The sequence below is a fragment of the Pezoporus occidentalis genome, unplaced genomic scaffold, assembly GCF_034315485.1.
Source record: "Pezoporus occidentalis ecotype Australia unplaced genomic scaffold, CSIRO_AGI_Poc_V1 ctg155, whole genome shotgun sequence".
In the NCBI taxonomy this organism is placed as follows: Eukaryota; Metazoa; Chordata; class Aves; order Psittaciformes; family Psittacidae; genus Pezoporus; species Pezoporus occidentalis.
The window spans coordinates 585,824-599,588 of record NW_026913372.1 but is presented as its reverse complement, the minus strand read 5'-3'; the positions used below and the strand labels follow the sequence as shown (position 1 = coordinate 599,588).

The 13,765-nt window shown below is 49.0% G+C and overlaps 1 protein-coding gene across 1 annotated transcript; it reads left to right on the top strand.

The window, feature by feature from the left end:
- LOC134160027 (microsomal triglyceride transfer protein large subunit-like) lies at positions 1–12,631 on the top strand. The gene is made up of 18 exons (XM_062611620.1): positions 1–427; positions 1,581–1,762; positions 1,960–2,100; positions 2,616–2,723; positions 3,303–3,419; positions 5,034–5,173; positions 5,468–5,621; positions 6,289–6,446; positions 6,999–7,164; positions 7,626–7,733; positions 7,854–8,066; positions 8,182–8,399; positions 9,031–9,128; positions 10,199–10,320; positions 10,757–10,984; positions 11,316–11,440; positions 11,698–11,868; positions 12,149–12,631. The coding sequence occupies exons 1-18, from the start codon at positions 361–363 to the stop codon at positions 12,291–12,293; spliced, it is 2,661 nt and encodes an 886-aa protein (XP_062467604.1). The 5' UTR covers positions 1–360; the 3' UTR covers positions 12,294–12,631.
- The last annotated feature ends 1,134 nt before the right edge of the window (positions 12,632–13,765 follow it).

Here is a 13,765-nt window from a genome sequence, read left to right as displayed (position 1 = left end):
CTTTTGGCAGGAAGAGATGGTTCACCGAGGAACGGAGCAGCTTTCTGAGCATCCCCCTCCCATATCAGGGCAAACTGGCAATTTCTCCACCTTGCAATGCTTCTGGCAGCTCTTTTTTGCAGCTTTCCTCCCCACCCTCCAGTCTTTGGCAGCCCTTAGCTGATTTCCAAACCCTCCGTGGCTGCTGGGGGTTGGTGAAAAGGTTTAATTATTTGCTTTTCTTTGGGTGCATAAGGCGGGGACAGGGAGAAGGTTGGGCCCCATCGCCTGACGCTGCAGATCATTCCCACTTTTGTTGTATAGTCCCTCTCCCACCCCCTCCTTCCTTCCCTGTCTCCTGCCCAGCTCTCAGAGCCCACCATGAATCTGAAAGCAGGTTTGGGATGCATTTGCCTGCTTTGTTTTAACTTCGTGAGCACAGCAAAAGGTAAGAGACTTTGGGCTGTTTCGGGTCCAGGGAAACAACAGGGTATGGGTGCCCCAAGAGGCAGGATGCTTACCCCAGTACACAAAAAAACCTCCTGGAGCTTGCCATAATGCAACACCTCCCTAGTCTCCAGACAGGGAGGGAGGAGTTATTGCCAAAACTGCAAATGGACTGAGCATCTCCCAAGGCAGGAAGATTTTCTGGGACTGTGGAAGTCCTCCCTGGGGCGTGAACAAAATTGTAGAGCTGGAGCTTTTTAAACTGTGCACAGTGCAGAAATATAGAAACTCTTCAGCCTGAGTCACAGGGCAAAGCCCCAGGGAGAGAGCTGGACTTCCATCAGTTCCTTTCATTTGTTATTACAGCAAAAGTAGCAAAACTATAAAACATTTCAGAAGCCCAGCAAGATTTTCAGGAGAATTTGAAGTGACTTAAGAAAATAGATTAGACTGGTTATATCATGGCAAAGGCGACCCTCCTCCCTACAGTCATATTTGTATAGGAACAAGAGAAGGGGCTCCAAATAATTCTAGACAGACGAGATTAAGGCAAGGAGTTCTGATCTAAAGCTGCCACACCAAATTCATTTTGCCCCATCACACAGTCAGTGGTTTAATTAAGAATTAGCAGTTCTGTTGGGAAACACACAATATGAAGAATATGGCCTCTCTTCTGCTCTTAATAAAAATGTCAACATTGCCCCAGTTAATGTACAATGCTGAAAAGACTCTTTGAGATATCCCTCCTGTCTGGATAATTTTCCTGCTCAGGATACTTTACTTCAGGATCAAAGTGCATTTCCCTGGCACTTTCAAGAAGTCCTGAAACCCCCAAGCAGAGCCAACACTCTGGACAGCATTTTTAAGGAAGGGCTGGAAACACAAGCAGGAATCAGTTGCCATCCCAAGAGCACACAAATATCCAAATTGCAGGCACAAATAATTTCCCATTAAAACCTCCCTATGTTTTCCCTCAAACACGTCAGTTATACCTACTGCTTGGTGTAAAAATGACACTTTGAGGGGCAAAGTGATACAGGTTGCAAGCATCAGTGCAAGTCCAGGTTCTTTCTACAAGGGAGGATGCTGACTGCAGCATGTGGAAGGACTGACATCTGCAACCTTATACTTTCAGCATTTGCATCTTTCCTCAGGGGATTTGCAGCTGCTTTCTTTCCAGCCCAAGACCCTGTATCAGTACAACTATACCGTGGATGTCCGGCTGGACCACACATCCACACCATCCCTACGGGGAGCCTGGCTGCGGGCTGAGGCATTGGTCCAGCTGCGCAGGCTCTGGAGGGACCAAGACAGGGAAGAGCTGCTCCAGGTGCAGGTGTGTGAGTTGGCAAAGCCATTGTGGATGGGTACTCCTGGGACTAGTGACGCTCTCTTTAGCTCCTTCCCTCTCTAGCCTGAGCCACCTGAAAAATGACGTCTCTGACAAGAGGCCATCACCTGCAGGTAAAGCACATCGCAACTTCAGGGCAGACATGCTTGGTCACTGCTTTCTGCCATCTTCTGCCATCATAGGTCCGCGACCTGAAAGCCCAACATGAGCCAGAAGAGGAGAGCCAGGATGGCACTAGAGGTCCCCCTGCAGAGATTGCACTGAGCCAGGAATCACAGGCAGAGCTCCAGCAGCCAGTGTTCATCTCCTGGAGCAGTGGGAAGGTCAGCTGGATACCTCCTGGGCTTGCTCATATGCTTGCAGTGCACTCCTATCCACATTCCAGATTCTCCCAGCTATGAAGCCCATACAAACATCTGCCTTACCTCCAATTTCCTATCAGGACACAAGGAACCAGAGTGGCAAATGTAGAAATATACAGCCTTCCACAGGGTCCAGTATGACCATAGTTGGAGCCTCATCCTCCAAAGGGGCTGCAGGCTCAGCTGGAGATGCAGCTTCACATGTTAAAAGGGCTTCAGTCCTAACCATGGGATACATATTCCTTTCTGACCTTCTCCTCTAAGGCTTTGGAAAAAACAGGGAAGTGGGATTTCATGAGCATGCACCCACAAAGATTGTGCTATTGAGGGATACAGTCCTCCTTGAGAAAAATCTTCAGGTATCTACAGGGTGTTGCTTAGGCTGCAGAGGAGATGCCTTTCAGCAGGGAAGGCAGCAGAGAGCCTGCAGAGCCTCCAGAGCTGTCCCTGCAGCCAGCACCTCTGTGCCCTTCCAGGTCAAAGCTGCCTATGGGAATGAAGCAGAAAGCATCCTGATCTCCAACCTGAAGCGAGGTATCATCAGTCTGCTCCAGCTCCAGCCTCATGCTGGCACTGCAGTGGAGGTAGGTGCAGAGCTGGGGCCAAATCCTACCCAAAAGCCAGGGACCATGCCACATCAGGAGAGCCAGCCCCACAGCACAGCCAGCCCAGGTGCTTCAGCAAAGGAGGCAAAATTCAGGATAAACACCATGGGCTTTCTGCTCCAGCAAAATAAGTAGATGATTTTCAGGAATGGGCACACTTACAAAATCATCATTTTTCCCTGGACCGCAGGAATAGTGGAGAAAAAACTCCATTAGAATTTCTACCAAGCAAGATTTGTTTTGCCTAGCCAAGCCAATAAACAGCAAGGAAATCCCTTCCTCCAGAGCTCAGCTGGAGTGACCTGTGACCAACATGAAATAACTTCAAAACCCAAAATAGAGGCACAAAGATGTTAGCCTGAATTTTCAAAAGCAGATTTCCCACCCAGATGGACTTGGACTATCCACCACCCTCAGTTAAGGCCCATTTTCTAGCTTTTAGATGATTTTTCGATTAATTAATTTGTCCTCTGTGTCTGTTCTCTACATAGATCATTTTATTCAGGGTCAATCAAAGCCAAACACACTTACCCATGGTCACTTACTTTTGTGTTTCAGGAGGATGTCTCTGGGAGCTGCCGAGTCACATACACTGTGTCCAACCATTCCATCACAAAGACAAAAGATCTCCTCAGCTGTGTAAAGCCGAACTCTGGATTCACCTCCATGAACAAAGCAAGTCCATTTCTCTCATGGTGGTGGGCTGAACTTATATCAAGTACAACAGGGCTGGCCCCAAAATCTTCCTGCAGGTGGGCTTTGAGTCCCAGTCACAGCTGGCTTCAGCCTTTTGCACCAGTCTGAGGTAGGACTCTAGCTCCTAGACCCATACCCAGAGTTGGATGTGCCAACACACCTCAGGAGAAGCATAAGTTTTACATCATCCCACCCTTGTTATCACTTCTCACCTGTCAACTAATCCTGCTTGTGAAGGTGAAGATACAGAAATGCTTTCTGCACCTCAGACTTACTGGATTGGGGATTAGGTTGACAGGGGACAGGGCCAAAGACCACTGCTTGTTTCATTTAAAGCAGAAGCCTGTGTTTAGCCCTGACTTAAATAGATGAAACTCTGTGGATCTTGATGCCATGACACCTTCTGTAATTAAAATCAATGGGTCTTTTAAAATACATAAATTCTACTGAATTCAATATAAAAATGGACATCACCGCACAGATAGCCCACGGGTTTTGACAGAGGTCTCAACACCTGGCAGTCAAACTCCAAGTGTTCATATAATAAAAGCTTTCTGGGGTATGCATCATGGCAAATTTGCCAAAAAAAATAGCCAACCCTGCATAGCACATTTTTGGCAACAAGTTTTTCCCACAAGCCTGCCGTCTGGATTGAGGCAACTCTCTGGACCTTGCCTGTAGCCGTGACAGCAAAACAATGGTACTGTCCACTTCTGTAAAAGGTAAAGCCTACGGATAAAAAAGCTCTATTAGAATACAGATGTCGTTACTGCTAATGCCATTTGCTGTCAAAACCCACTCTTGCACATGGTTCAGCTCTTCTCTTCCCCAAGGCCTGCAATGTGCAAGCCCAGCTGCTCTGATAATATCTCCCAGCATGTCCCACACTCCCCTCATCATAGCTGGTTGATGAAGCAGAGGTGAAGTCCAGCGAGTGCATAATTTGTTTTGGAAAGAAAACACCCAGAGATCTTCAGAAAGGCCACCATACAGCATGGTGAGGGAACTGAGAGGTTTTTGGCATGAGCTCCATGGAAATTGGTGTTGCTTAGCTTCCACTTTCACTTGGAGAATGTCCTTGCTGATGGTTGTCAGGATGAGGCAGGTTTTGGCACTGAGGGCCATACCTCTTCCCATGCCGTGCAGATGTGTTGGGGCAGCTATGGAGCACTAGCAAATAGACCTGAAGTATGGGCAATGGTTTTGGAGGCATTTATTTCCAGTTCTCAGTTTCCATGCATCGCTCAAGCCAGGCAGGAGCATACCCTGCTCCCTCTGCAGCCCTTTTCTGTGGCTGAGCCATGGTGACACCACCTTGTAATGAAACAGAAAGTCCATATGGTGTCACCAGTCTCCTTCCCCCACCAGCCACGGGCAGAAGTATCCCCTTCGCTGTGGTCCTTACCTGGTGCTGCCTTCTCCCACATATAGGAAGAGGCTAGGCTCTTCTGGATCTTCCTTTCCTACATTTTGCAAGCAAAGCAGGTGACTTTGTGGACTGGAAAAATTTTGCAGCTAACAGAGAGGAAAGAAGTCTCATGGGGAAGAGAGAAAAGGTTGCATTTTTTTTCTCTTTGCCTTTCTTTTTTCAAGGTTTTTGGAGTGAAGTGGCAGCCCACAAGCAGAAGCCAATACATGGTAAAAGACAGCCTCCTCCAGTCTGTGCTGGCAGAGGAAAGCCACACGATGTCTCTAGCCCTGAAGTCCACCACTGGCATCAAAATCAGTTCAAGGTGAGTGATGTCCCTGTGCCACTACCGTAATTGGGCAGCCCGGCATGGGATGAAGGTGCATCTGTTGGATGTGTCCAGTGCTCTCCTGCCAGCCTGGGTGGCACAGCCTGGTGCAGGTAACAATGAGGATAGAGTGCAGCAGCTGGGCATGGTACAGGGTGAGCACCAGGCACATTTCGACAGCTTGCACCCACATCTCCTCTTTCTCCAAGTCTGCATGAACCCAACCAGCCTTTGAGCCATGGAGGCTGTAAATGATGAAGCACTTCCCAATGGCTTCTCCTCCCTCTACAGGCAGCAGCTCCAGCTAGCATCTCCTCCAATACCTGGCCCAGCAGAGGTGGCTGCGCGAAGCCTTAAGGATGCGCTGGCTGGCATGGAGGGACAGCACCAGCCCCTGAGCATGGCCAGCCTGCCCTTCAGGAGAGTCTGCACCCACTGCCCATCGGTCAGTGATTCTACCCAACCCCAAAACTCACCACATGCTCCCCCCCAAGCTGAGTACATGGGCAGGCAGGAGAAGGCTGTAGGATTTGAAGTTATGCCACAGTGGTGCATTTGGAGAGGCTGGTTACTGCTGTCAAGGCAGGATGTGGCCCCAGAAGTGCTGTAGAGAAGCGGCCTGACCTATTACCTGTCCTAGTGTGTAATGTTGCTACCTACGGTGGAAGGATTCCCTGACATAGCTGCATTTCTGTGATGGAGGAAGAAACCTGGTGCACAGCTGTCACATACAGCCGGGTTAAACTCATCACAGGTCTGAGGTCAGGAAATATTTCCACTGCAGGTTAGGCTGACAAGCACAAACAAGGGTTTGGGTTTTTTTGTGTCCTCAAGTCCTCCATGCTTTTCACCTGGGAAATCTGGAATTGCAACTTTAAGGCACCAGGGCTGCTCCCAGTTTATCCTGATCTTTTCCTGACACGTACCACAGATTGGGGAATTTGGGCTTCAGCACAAGTCCTCAGCAGTGGGGGTGGGAGGCTGCAGTAGAGGCCTGCAGGTAACTGCATGTCCCCAGTGGACCCTCTCCACTCCTAAATATTTCCCAAGTATAAACTTTATCCCATGATAATGAGGGTAAAAATCCCACCTAGCAAACCTCATCTTTGCAGCTGAGAGCCTACCTGAAAGCTTTTGACAGCCAGAGAGTCAAAATGGACACCTCGAAGGCAGCGACAGCCTGGCAGTTCCAGAGGTTCATCCAGATGCTGCGCAGTGCCAAGAAGAGAGATGTTCTGCAGCTGCTGAGGACAGCGCCCGAGGAGATGCTGTGAGAATCCCAGGAGCTACTTGCCAAAACTGATTTCTGTGCATGCAGAGCTCAGGCATGTAGGGTCGTTCCTGGCTCTGGCAACTAGGGTCATTTGGTGCTGGTCCCTACACCACACCTGGTCCAGGCAGCCATCCCGTGTACTGTGAATGTACTGGTTTTTTTTAATGCCCATTCTATACAAACACTGCATGGCTTTGTTTTTGTCTGGCTTTGGAGCAGAGTGAATACTCCAGCAAGGCTTTCTGCAAATATCATTGGAGGTCTGTTGTTTACACACTGTCCACCCATGGCCATAGCACCCATTCCTTGCCAGTGTGGGCACTGAGGCCAGGTTCCTCTCTGCAGTGAGATACCTCAACATGTGCAACTTCAGAGCCAGAGCCAGCCTTCTAGGCTTTTTTAACTTACGAATTGAAGCTCCTGAGAGTTAAAGCAAGAGGAAAGCATGGAGAAGAGAAAGGGGGATGAGGAGCTGCACAGGGTACCTTGTTTCTTCTCCAGCTCTTTTGGTGGGTTGTGCCACTGATGACTTCCCTTTTCTTGCTCCAGCCCCTTCGCCGTGGAGGCAGCAGTAGCCGCACAATCAGTGGCATCCTTGGCAGCTCTCTCCGACTTCCTGGATTTCAGCAAGAATCCCAGTTCCCTGCTAGAAAAGTTTCTCTATGCAGCAGCTTTCTCTCCCCGGCCTTCAGGACAGCTTCTCCGCCTGGTGTCAGTAAGTATGGACATTTCTCTCCCTGCCTGAGGGTCCTGAGTCCCAGGTGGATCCTCACCTCATTTCAGGCAGGAGGGAACAGCAAGCATGTTTGCAGGAAAAAGGAAAATATTTTATTTGGAAATGCATCTTCCTACTTATGGGATTATTTTATGTGCTTTTAATGGGACACTGGCAATGGGAGTAGATGCTCCTTGGAGGAAAAGCATTCAGCAGAAAGTGCTTAATTATCAGTGCATTAATTACAGATTAAAAAAAAAAGCTTAATTAAAGCCCACTATGAAATAATCAGTATTTTATCCAATTAAACCGTGCATTGCCTCCTTCAAGGCAGGTAAGAACTATTTTTTCTTTTTTTGGCAAATGCTTTTTGGTAAGAGATAAAACATACTCCTTCTCTCTCTTTTTACGCATTCTTTCTTTTTTTTCCTGCTTCGTATTACCCTTTTCTGGATACCCAGGACAAGCTGGATGGGAAGCAGCTGGCCCCTGAGGTCCAGGAGACAGGGATACTTGCCGTGGGCTCTCTGGTCGGCAAGCTGTGCCTCCAGAAACTGTGTGGGCTGCAGGTGAGTCATCCCATGCTTGGCTTTCTCAGATGTTCCCCCCCTCCTCTGTGGGTGCCCAGAATACCTCCTGTCCCCCACTTCACCCTCCTTCTTTTCTGCCCTCCTGGAAACCCCGAGCAGGAGGTGGAGAGTGGGGTGAAAACCATCCTCAGGGGGCTAAGAGGTGCTGAGGAGGAGTCCAAGATGGTCATTTACCTGCTGGCCTTGGGGAATGCAGCGCTCCCTGAAACTATTCCTATCCTCCTGGACCATGCTGAGGAGGGTCCCACCATGGTTGCCATTGCAGCCATCTCTGCCCTGCGGCGATTCCCCGCTCAGCATATCTCCAGCAAGGTACAAAACAAAGCTGCCAAAGCTTGGTGTTCCAAGCCATCAGGAGTGCAAAATGGAGCTACCATTTGCACATTACCACCCTACCACCACCATTTTAATTGCCCTCTCTCATCAGGTGAAACAAGCAATGAGGAGGATTTTCCACGAGAAGAGAAAGAGCTATGAAAAAACATGTCGCCTGGGTGCTGCAGAAATCCTCCTGGATAAGGAGCCCTTGCCCATGGATGTTATCAACATCCTGCTAGCCGCCAATGAGATGGAGACAGAGATGGCAACATTTCTGCTGCTGAAGGTCCAGAGCAGCCTCTATGCTCACCACCACTACCCAGCAAGGTGGGTCAGGAGGGGGAAGGCTGCATTTTTCCCTCTAGCTCTACCTCTACCTCACTGTTTTTTTCTCTTCCTCCACACTCCAGCTGTGGCTTTTTGAGCCAGCTAGCCTTTAAAGCATGCAAGCATCACTTCTTAGAGCTGGCATTGATGCTGTCTGGAAATTCCCAGCTGCTATAGGAAGAAAAGAGGAGGACTGCTATTGCAGACTCCACACAGCCAGCCAAAACACATTGTCCCTCCTTGTCCTGCCCCATGGCAGCGGGACCCAGGCTCGTGGTTTCAGCAGAGTCCTTGGAGGCCAAAACTGTCTCTCAGAGGAGTGCACAATGTGTAACTGCATTCACCTTCCTATCTGCACAAAACAAACCGAGCACCAACGTTCTCCAGAGCTAAGCAGAAGCTGTACAAAAATATCTGACTGGTTTATCCTAAGCTGAAGGAGAGGGAAGTTTCAGGGGAGCCCATGTCTGCTCATTTCTATTTTTTGCTCACGCTTCCCTGGGAAGTCAGCAACCAACAGAAATATTCAGAGATTTGTACTTCCTTCTTTGTATGGCTTTCTGTAACAAGCACTGACATTTTCCCTTCCTTCCCTCCCAGTGCTGACATACCTTTTCCCTCTTGCTTCCAGGAAGATAATGAAAGACATCATGGGAGACCCACGGATAAATAATTACAACTTCTTCTCAAAAGCCGGCATCTCCTCGTCTTTCTCAGGACCTCTGACAGGTGACACCACAGAGGACAATGACCCCATTGTCCCCTCAAATGGCTGAAGTAGGGGTTGATAGGGAAGGCAGCTTTCAGAAAAGGCCTCAGCTTTATAGAAATGCCCCAAATTCTCAGTGGAGGCTTCTGAGCATGTTCTCCAGCAGTAGCTGAGGCTGGCTGGCTGCCATCACCCGAGACAATATATACACCTTCCACTGACACCCCTACAGCAGGATGGCTAGGCTGTGCCACATACTTCTCCCAAATCCTGCTAATTTGAGGGAGGTACTTCAGCTGGAGGTGAAACAAATGGCAGATTGTGGGTGGGAGTTTCTGTGCTTTTCCTGATAAGTCAAGATACTCAGCTCCATTCCTCAGCTCCATAAGTATTTTTAATAAACTCTTCAAAAAGGAGAATCCTTGTACTGACTTAAAAATCTTCAAACTTCAGAGAGACTGCAACAATCAATGCTTGCTAAATATCTGATTAAATCTTCACCCCTCAGCTTTTATTTCTGCCCCTCTTCAAATTATCTCAGCCTAGCCTTGTAAGGGGTAGGTGGGGGCAAAATAGCCATGAACTGGAAGAAAATACTGCAATGCTAAAGCCTTTGATTGTTGCAAGAATGGAAGGAGATGGCTGAGAAGCTTTCCCCTCTGAATCATTTAGCTTTATCAGCCATTTAATGGCTAACATGAGAGTTCTGTGCAGGTCAGCCACCCTGACCAACCCATACAATCTATTGAGGAGGCTTACAAATTACCAAGGAGCTCTTGGGATCCTGCTTTTAGATGTATCCAGTGACCTCCCAGTTCCTACAATCAATCTTGGCAAGCTCTTTTAAGACACCGTCCCGTCCTGCTGAGCACTGACTCAGCGGCAGTGGGCACAACAGCTGCACTTGCCAGGATCACAGCCTTCCACATCCCATCAACAGGCTCTGTATTTTCTTGTCATCCTTCATCCCTGCTGCTGCTGTCAGAGCATTTATGGTTCACCACCATCCAGCAACTCATTCACAGAGAGAGATGTGCCAGGCACTGCACATAAACACATCGGTGCTTATGGATATCTCTCTGCCTTTCAGTCACCCAGGACCTGCTTTCCACCTTTGGCCTGGACCTGCTGTTTTTGGAGGGTGGATTCCTGAGGAAGAGTGTCTCTGACTTCTCACTGCTCAGCCATGGACAACAGCTTCATGCAGCTCAGGTGCACTGCGCAGAGAGTGGCTGGGGGCCACATATGTGGAGGCGGGTAACAGCACCAATCCAGTGATGCCACTGCTGCACTTGTGTCCCCTCATAACCTCCTTATGGTGCTTGACCTCACCTCTGCACTCAGTGTGCTCCATATCAGAAATGCATACATTTGTACCCCCATCATTGATGTGAATCCAGACAGACCTGCTCTGGAGAAGGAAAACCTATACTCCCCCAAAACACAGTGGGTATGACACCACTGCTGCACAGTGCTCAGGGATAGTTTGGGTGCCCCATCCAACCCACCCCATTGCTGTCCTCCTGCTTCAAGAGGTGCCAACACTATGGCTGGACAAATACAGAAACTCAAATAGAATTGCAGAGCTAAAATTAGACTCTCCAGCCTTGCTCCATACAGCTTTCACATCTCTGCTTCTGTGTTTTAGGTCACTATTGAAGCACAAGGGATGGACTCAATGCTGGGAGAAAACGTCTTGGATGGGGAAGAGGAGCCAGAGCTCATGGCCAGGATGTCTGCCATCTTTTTTGATGTTCAGTTGCGTCCAATCATCTTCTTCCAGGGATATACAGACTTAATGGCCAAGGTCCTGTTAAGCAGCGGAGAACCCACAAGCGTGGTCAAAGGGAACCTCCTGCTGATGGACCATCATCAGGTACCAGATGGGGGAAGGAGGAGGGGTGTGTGACCTGCCTTCACACCAAATCTTAGTGAATTCCACAGCACAAGCCAGTGGATTTCAGTTTTATGTTACTGCAGACACAGGTCTAAGAGTGAGGTGGCACTACCAGATGTCTCTTGGGACTGGTAAAACAGCAGGATGACTGCTTCTGCCATGGAACATACATGGCTTCAGTTCCTTTCTTGCAAGCCCAGCTGTGGGGTTGGGATTAGAAGTCCCAGCAGTCACAAGCTGTTGTCATTATCAACTGCTCAGCCAAGAGCAGTGCCTGGTCACAGCAAGGTCTGTCTTCTCCATCTTCCAGGTCATTCCTCTGCAGCCTGGCTTCCAAGTGGCCATCAGACTCCAGGGCGGGCTGGGGCTTGACATTTCAGCTGACATGGATGTGAGCATTTGGGAGCAGGAACTGAAAACCAGCATCAATGCGAGGTCAGCAGGCAGGAAACTGCTTGGCTCTGGGGATGCAGGGTACCCAGTGGGCCCAGCACAAGGAATGCTCCACCTTAAGCTGGCTTTCCACAGCCTCTTGCTCTTTTGCTTGGTCCAGGCTTTGCTGGTGGACATGTTAGGTAGGGGTCTGGTGGGTGCTGGTTACACACTCTTTTTCCATGGCCAGACCTAAGATGCTTATGGGGTCATTTGGAGCAATTGCTCAGTGACCAAACCCATGTGCTTCTCTCTCACAGGGGAAGCCTTGCCATTGATTTCCAGGCAGAACTAGATACCCCTTTTCTCCAAGCTACCCTGAGAAGCCAGACAGAGGCAGAAACCTCAGTCCAGTTTGACACCATGCTGAGGTTTTCCAGCAGCCCAGTGCTCATGTGCCTGCAGCTGAAAGAGGAGCAAGTCCCATACAGGTAGTCTCTGGATATGGCCAGATACTGTAGAAACATTGTGATGTGCTTGAGATAGGGAAGGACTTCTTGGGGAGAGGAGGGAATTAATGGTTGTACACTTACTGAGCAGGGTGGGTCAAAACCAGTCGGGATGGGGGAAAGACACCGTAAGTTCATGCTGACATCAGTAGAAGCACCATGCCTAGACCATTTGCCTAGGAAATGATGAATATGCACATCTAGGAGGAGGATGAGGTCCGCCACAACCTCCTGACCATCTTGCTGTCACCTTGTCCCGCAGAGAAATCTTCACAGCTTCCAAGTCTGCTGGGAACCAGAGCAGCACCACTCAAAAAGGCAGGCAGGGCACCATGCCTGGGAAAGAGTTTGCCTTACACCGAGCCAACTCCAAGGTCTGCAACCTCCTGCTGGCAGCAGAAGAATAGCAGGGTTGGACCAGTCTGGGACTGGATAACTGGCCCCCTCCTGTCACACACCCTAGTTCTCTGTGAACCCAAGAAGAGCCATTAAGGGTTCTGCCCAACTCCTCCACAATGATTTTTTTTAATAAGAAAAATGCTGCACTAAGGGCATCATAAGACACCACAAGAGGAACTGGAACTGCTCCAGGACAGCCAGAGGCAGTCCTTGCTTGGGGCAGGAGGAGCTAAACATGCCTCCCCATCCCAAAGGCTAAGATTTCCCTTGCCTGAACTCTTCCTCTTGATGGGGAAAGTCTTGCTTGAAGCGAGACTGGTCCCTGTGATAAACAGCCTTCTTTTGCTAATGAATGACTTCCTCAGAGCCCAAGGAACCCTTCTACAAGCCTGTACCCCAAAATTCCATGTTTTCTCCCCATTTATCAAAGCAGGCAGGAGGGAGCACATCTGCAGCCAACAGGAAGAAGGTTCCCCATGAGGGGAGTGAATGACCCTCCTTTACTGCAGTTTTGCAGCTGCCAGATTGCCCAGAAACACGGAAAAATATTTCTGGAAAAGCTGTGGGGGTTTAATTTTTTTTTTCAATACTGCCCCAGAATAACCTTCAGGGAGAAAAGCAGAGAAGCAAGAGAAAATGCTTTGTAGCCTATTGCCAACTATTCCATGTTCTTTCTGGATTAATTGAAGGTGCTTGCATTTATTTTCATATGAAGGCAGCTCAGCTGCCCTCACAGGTTGGGGCTATCTTCTCATTCCTGAGGGGAATTTGCACTCCGTTGCCAGGGTTGGGGCTGATGCCACATCAGGCAGCAAAGGTGGTGCTAGGGGGAAAGCAGCTTGTGTTTTACTGAGGGTCAGATTTACACTCAGAGCAAAAAAGGAGCAAGGCAGAGGAATGCAGCCCAAAGAGCTTTCCCAAAAATGGGGGAAATGAAGGCAAAGTTAAAAGAGAGCAGGAGAGAGTGTAGTAAATTGCAAGAGGCCCTTCTAAAGAGCGTGGACCAGCATTCTCAATCCTCATCTTGAAATAGGGAGAACTGTCTTGAAGATGGAGCTTAAAAAGGTGGAAAAAATGCTGGAGATCCACAGGCTGTTGGGGGAGGCTGGAAGGAGATAGGAGGACTTAAGCAGCACCTGGCTGAAGGAAAAGGGGAAGAGACATTGGTGTCTCCAAGGCATTAATGCATCTCGTTGCAGCTCTGCATACACCCTTGTGATGCAAATCCTCAGTGACTGCTTCCTGATCTAGTGTCAACACTTGAATTATTCCCCCTCTAAGACAGGCAGGGCATAAACCATAGCATAAGCTGGCAAGGGGTTTGGCAAGTTCTCTGTCCTTTCGGTATTATTTTTTTTAATGAGTTATGAGTGGCTCAGTCTATCCTGCAGGGCAAATACACATGTTGCTTGCCACGAAGGGCAAGAGATGAAGCTTGACTGACGTGAGCCTTTCTGGATTTGAGAATCTGTCACAGAGA

Bases quoted from the DNA above. Each gene is read 5' to 3' on its own strand.
- LOC134160027 (XM_062611620.1), top strand. From the start codon at position 361: ATGAATCTGAAAGCAGGTTTGGGATGCATTTGCCTGCTTTGTTTTAAC. The intron at 428-1,580 runs GTAAGAGACTTT...ATCTTTCCTCAG, and splicing joins CTTCGTGAGCACAGCAAAAG to GGGATTTGCAGCTGCTTTCT. The intron at 8,067-8,181 runs GTACAAAACAAA...CTCTCTCATCAG, and splicing joins CTCAGCATATCTCCAGCAAG to GTGAAACAAGCAATGAGGAG.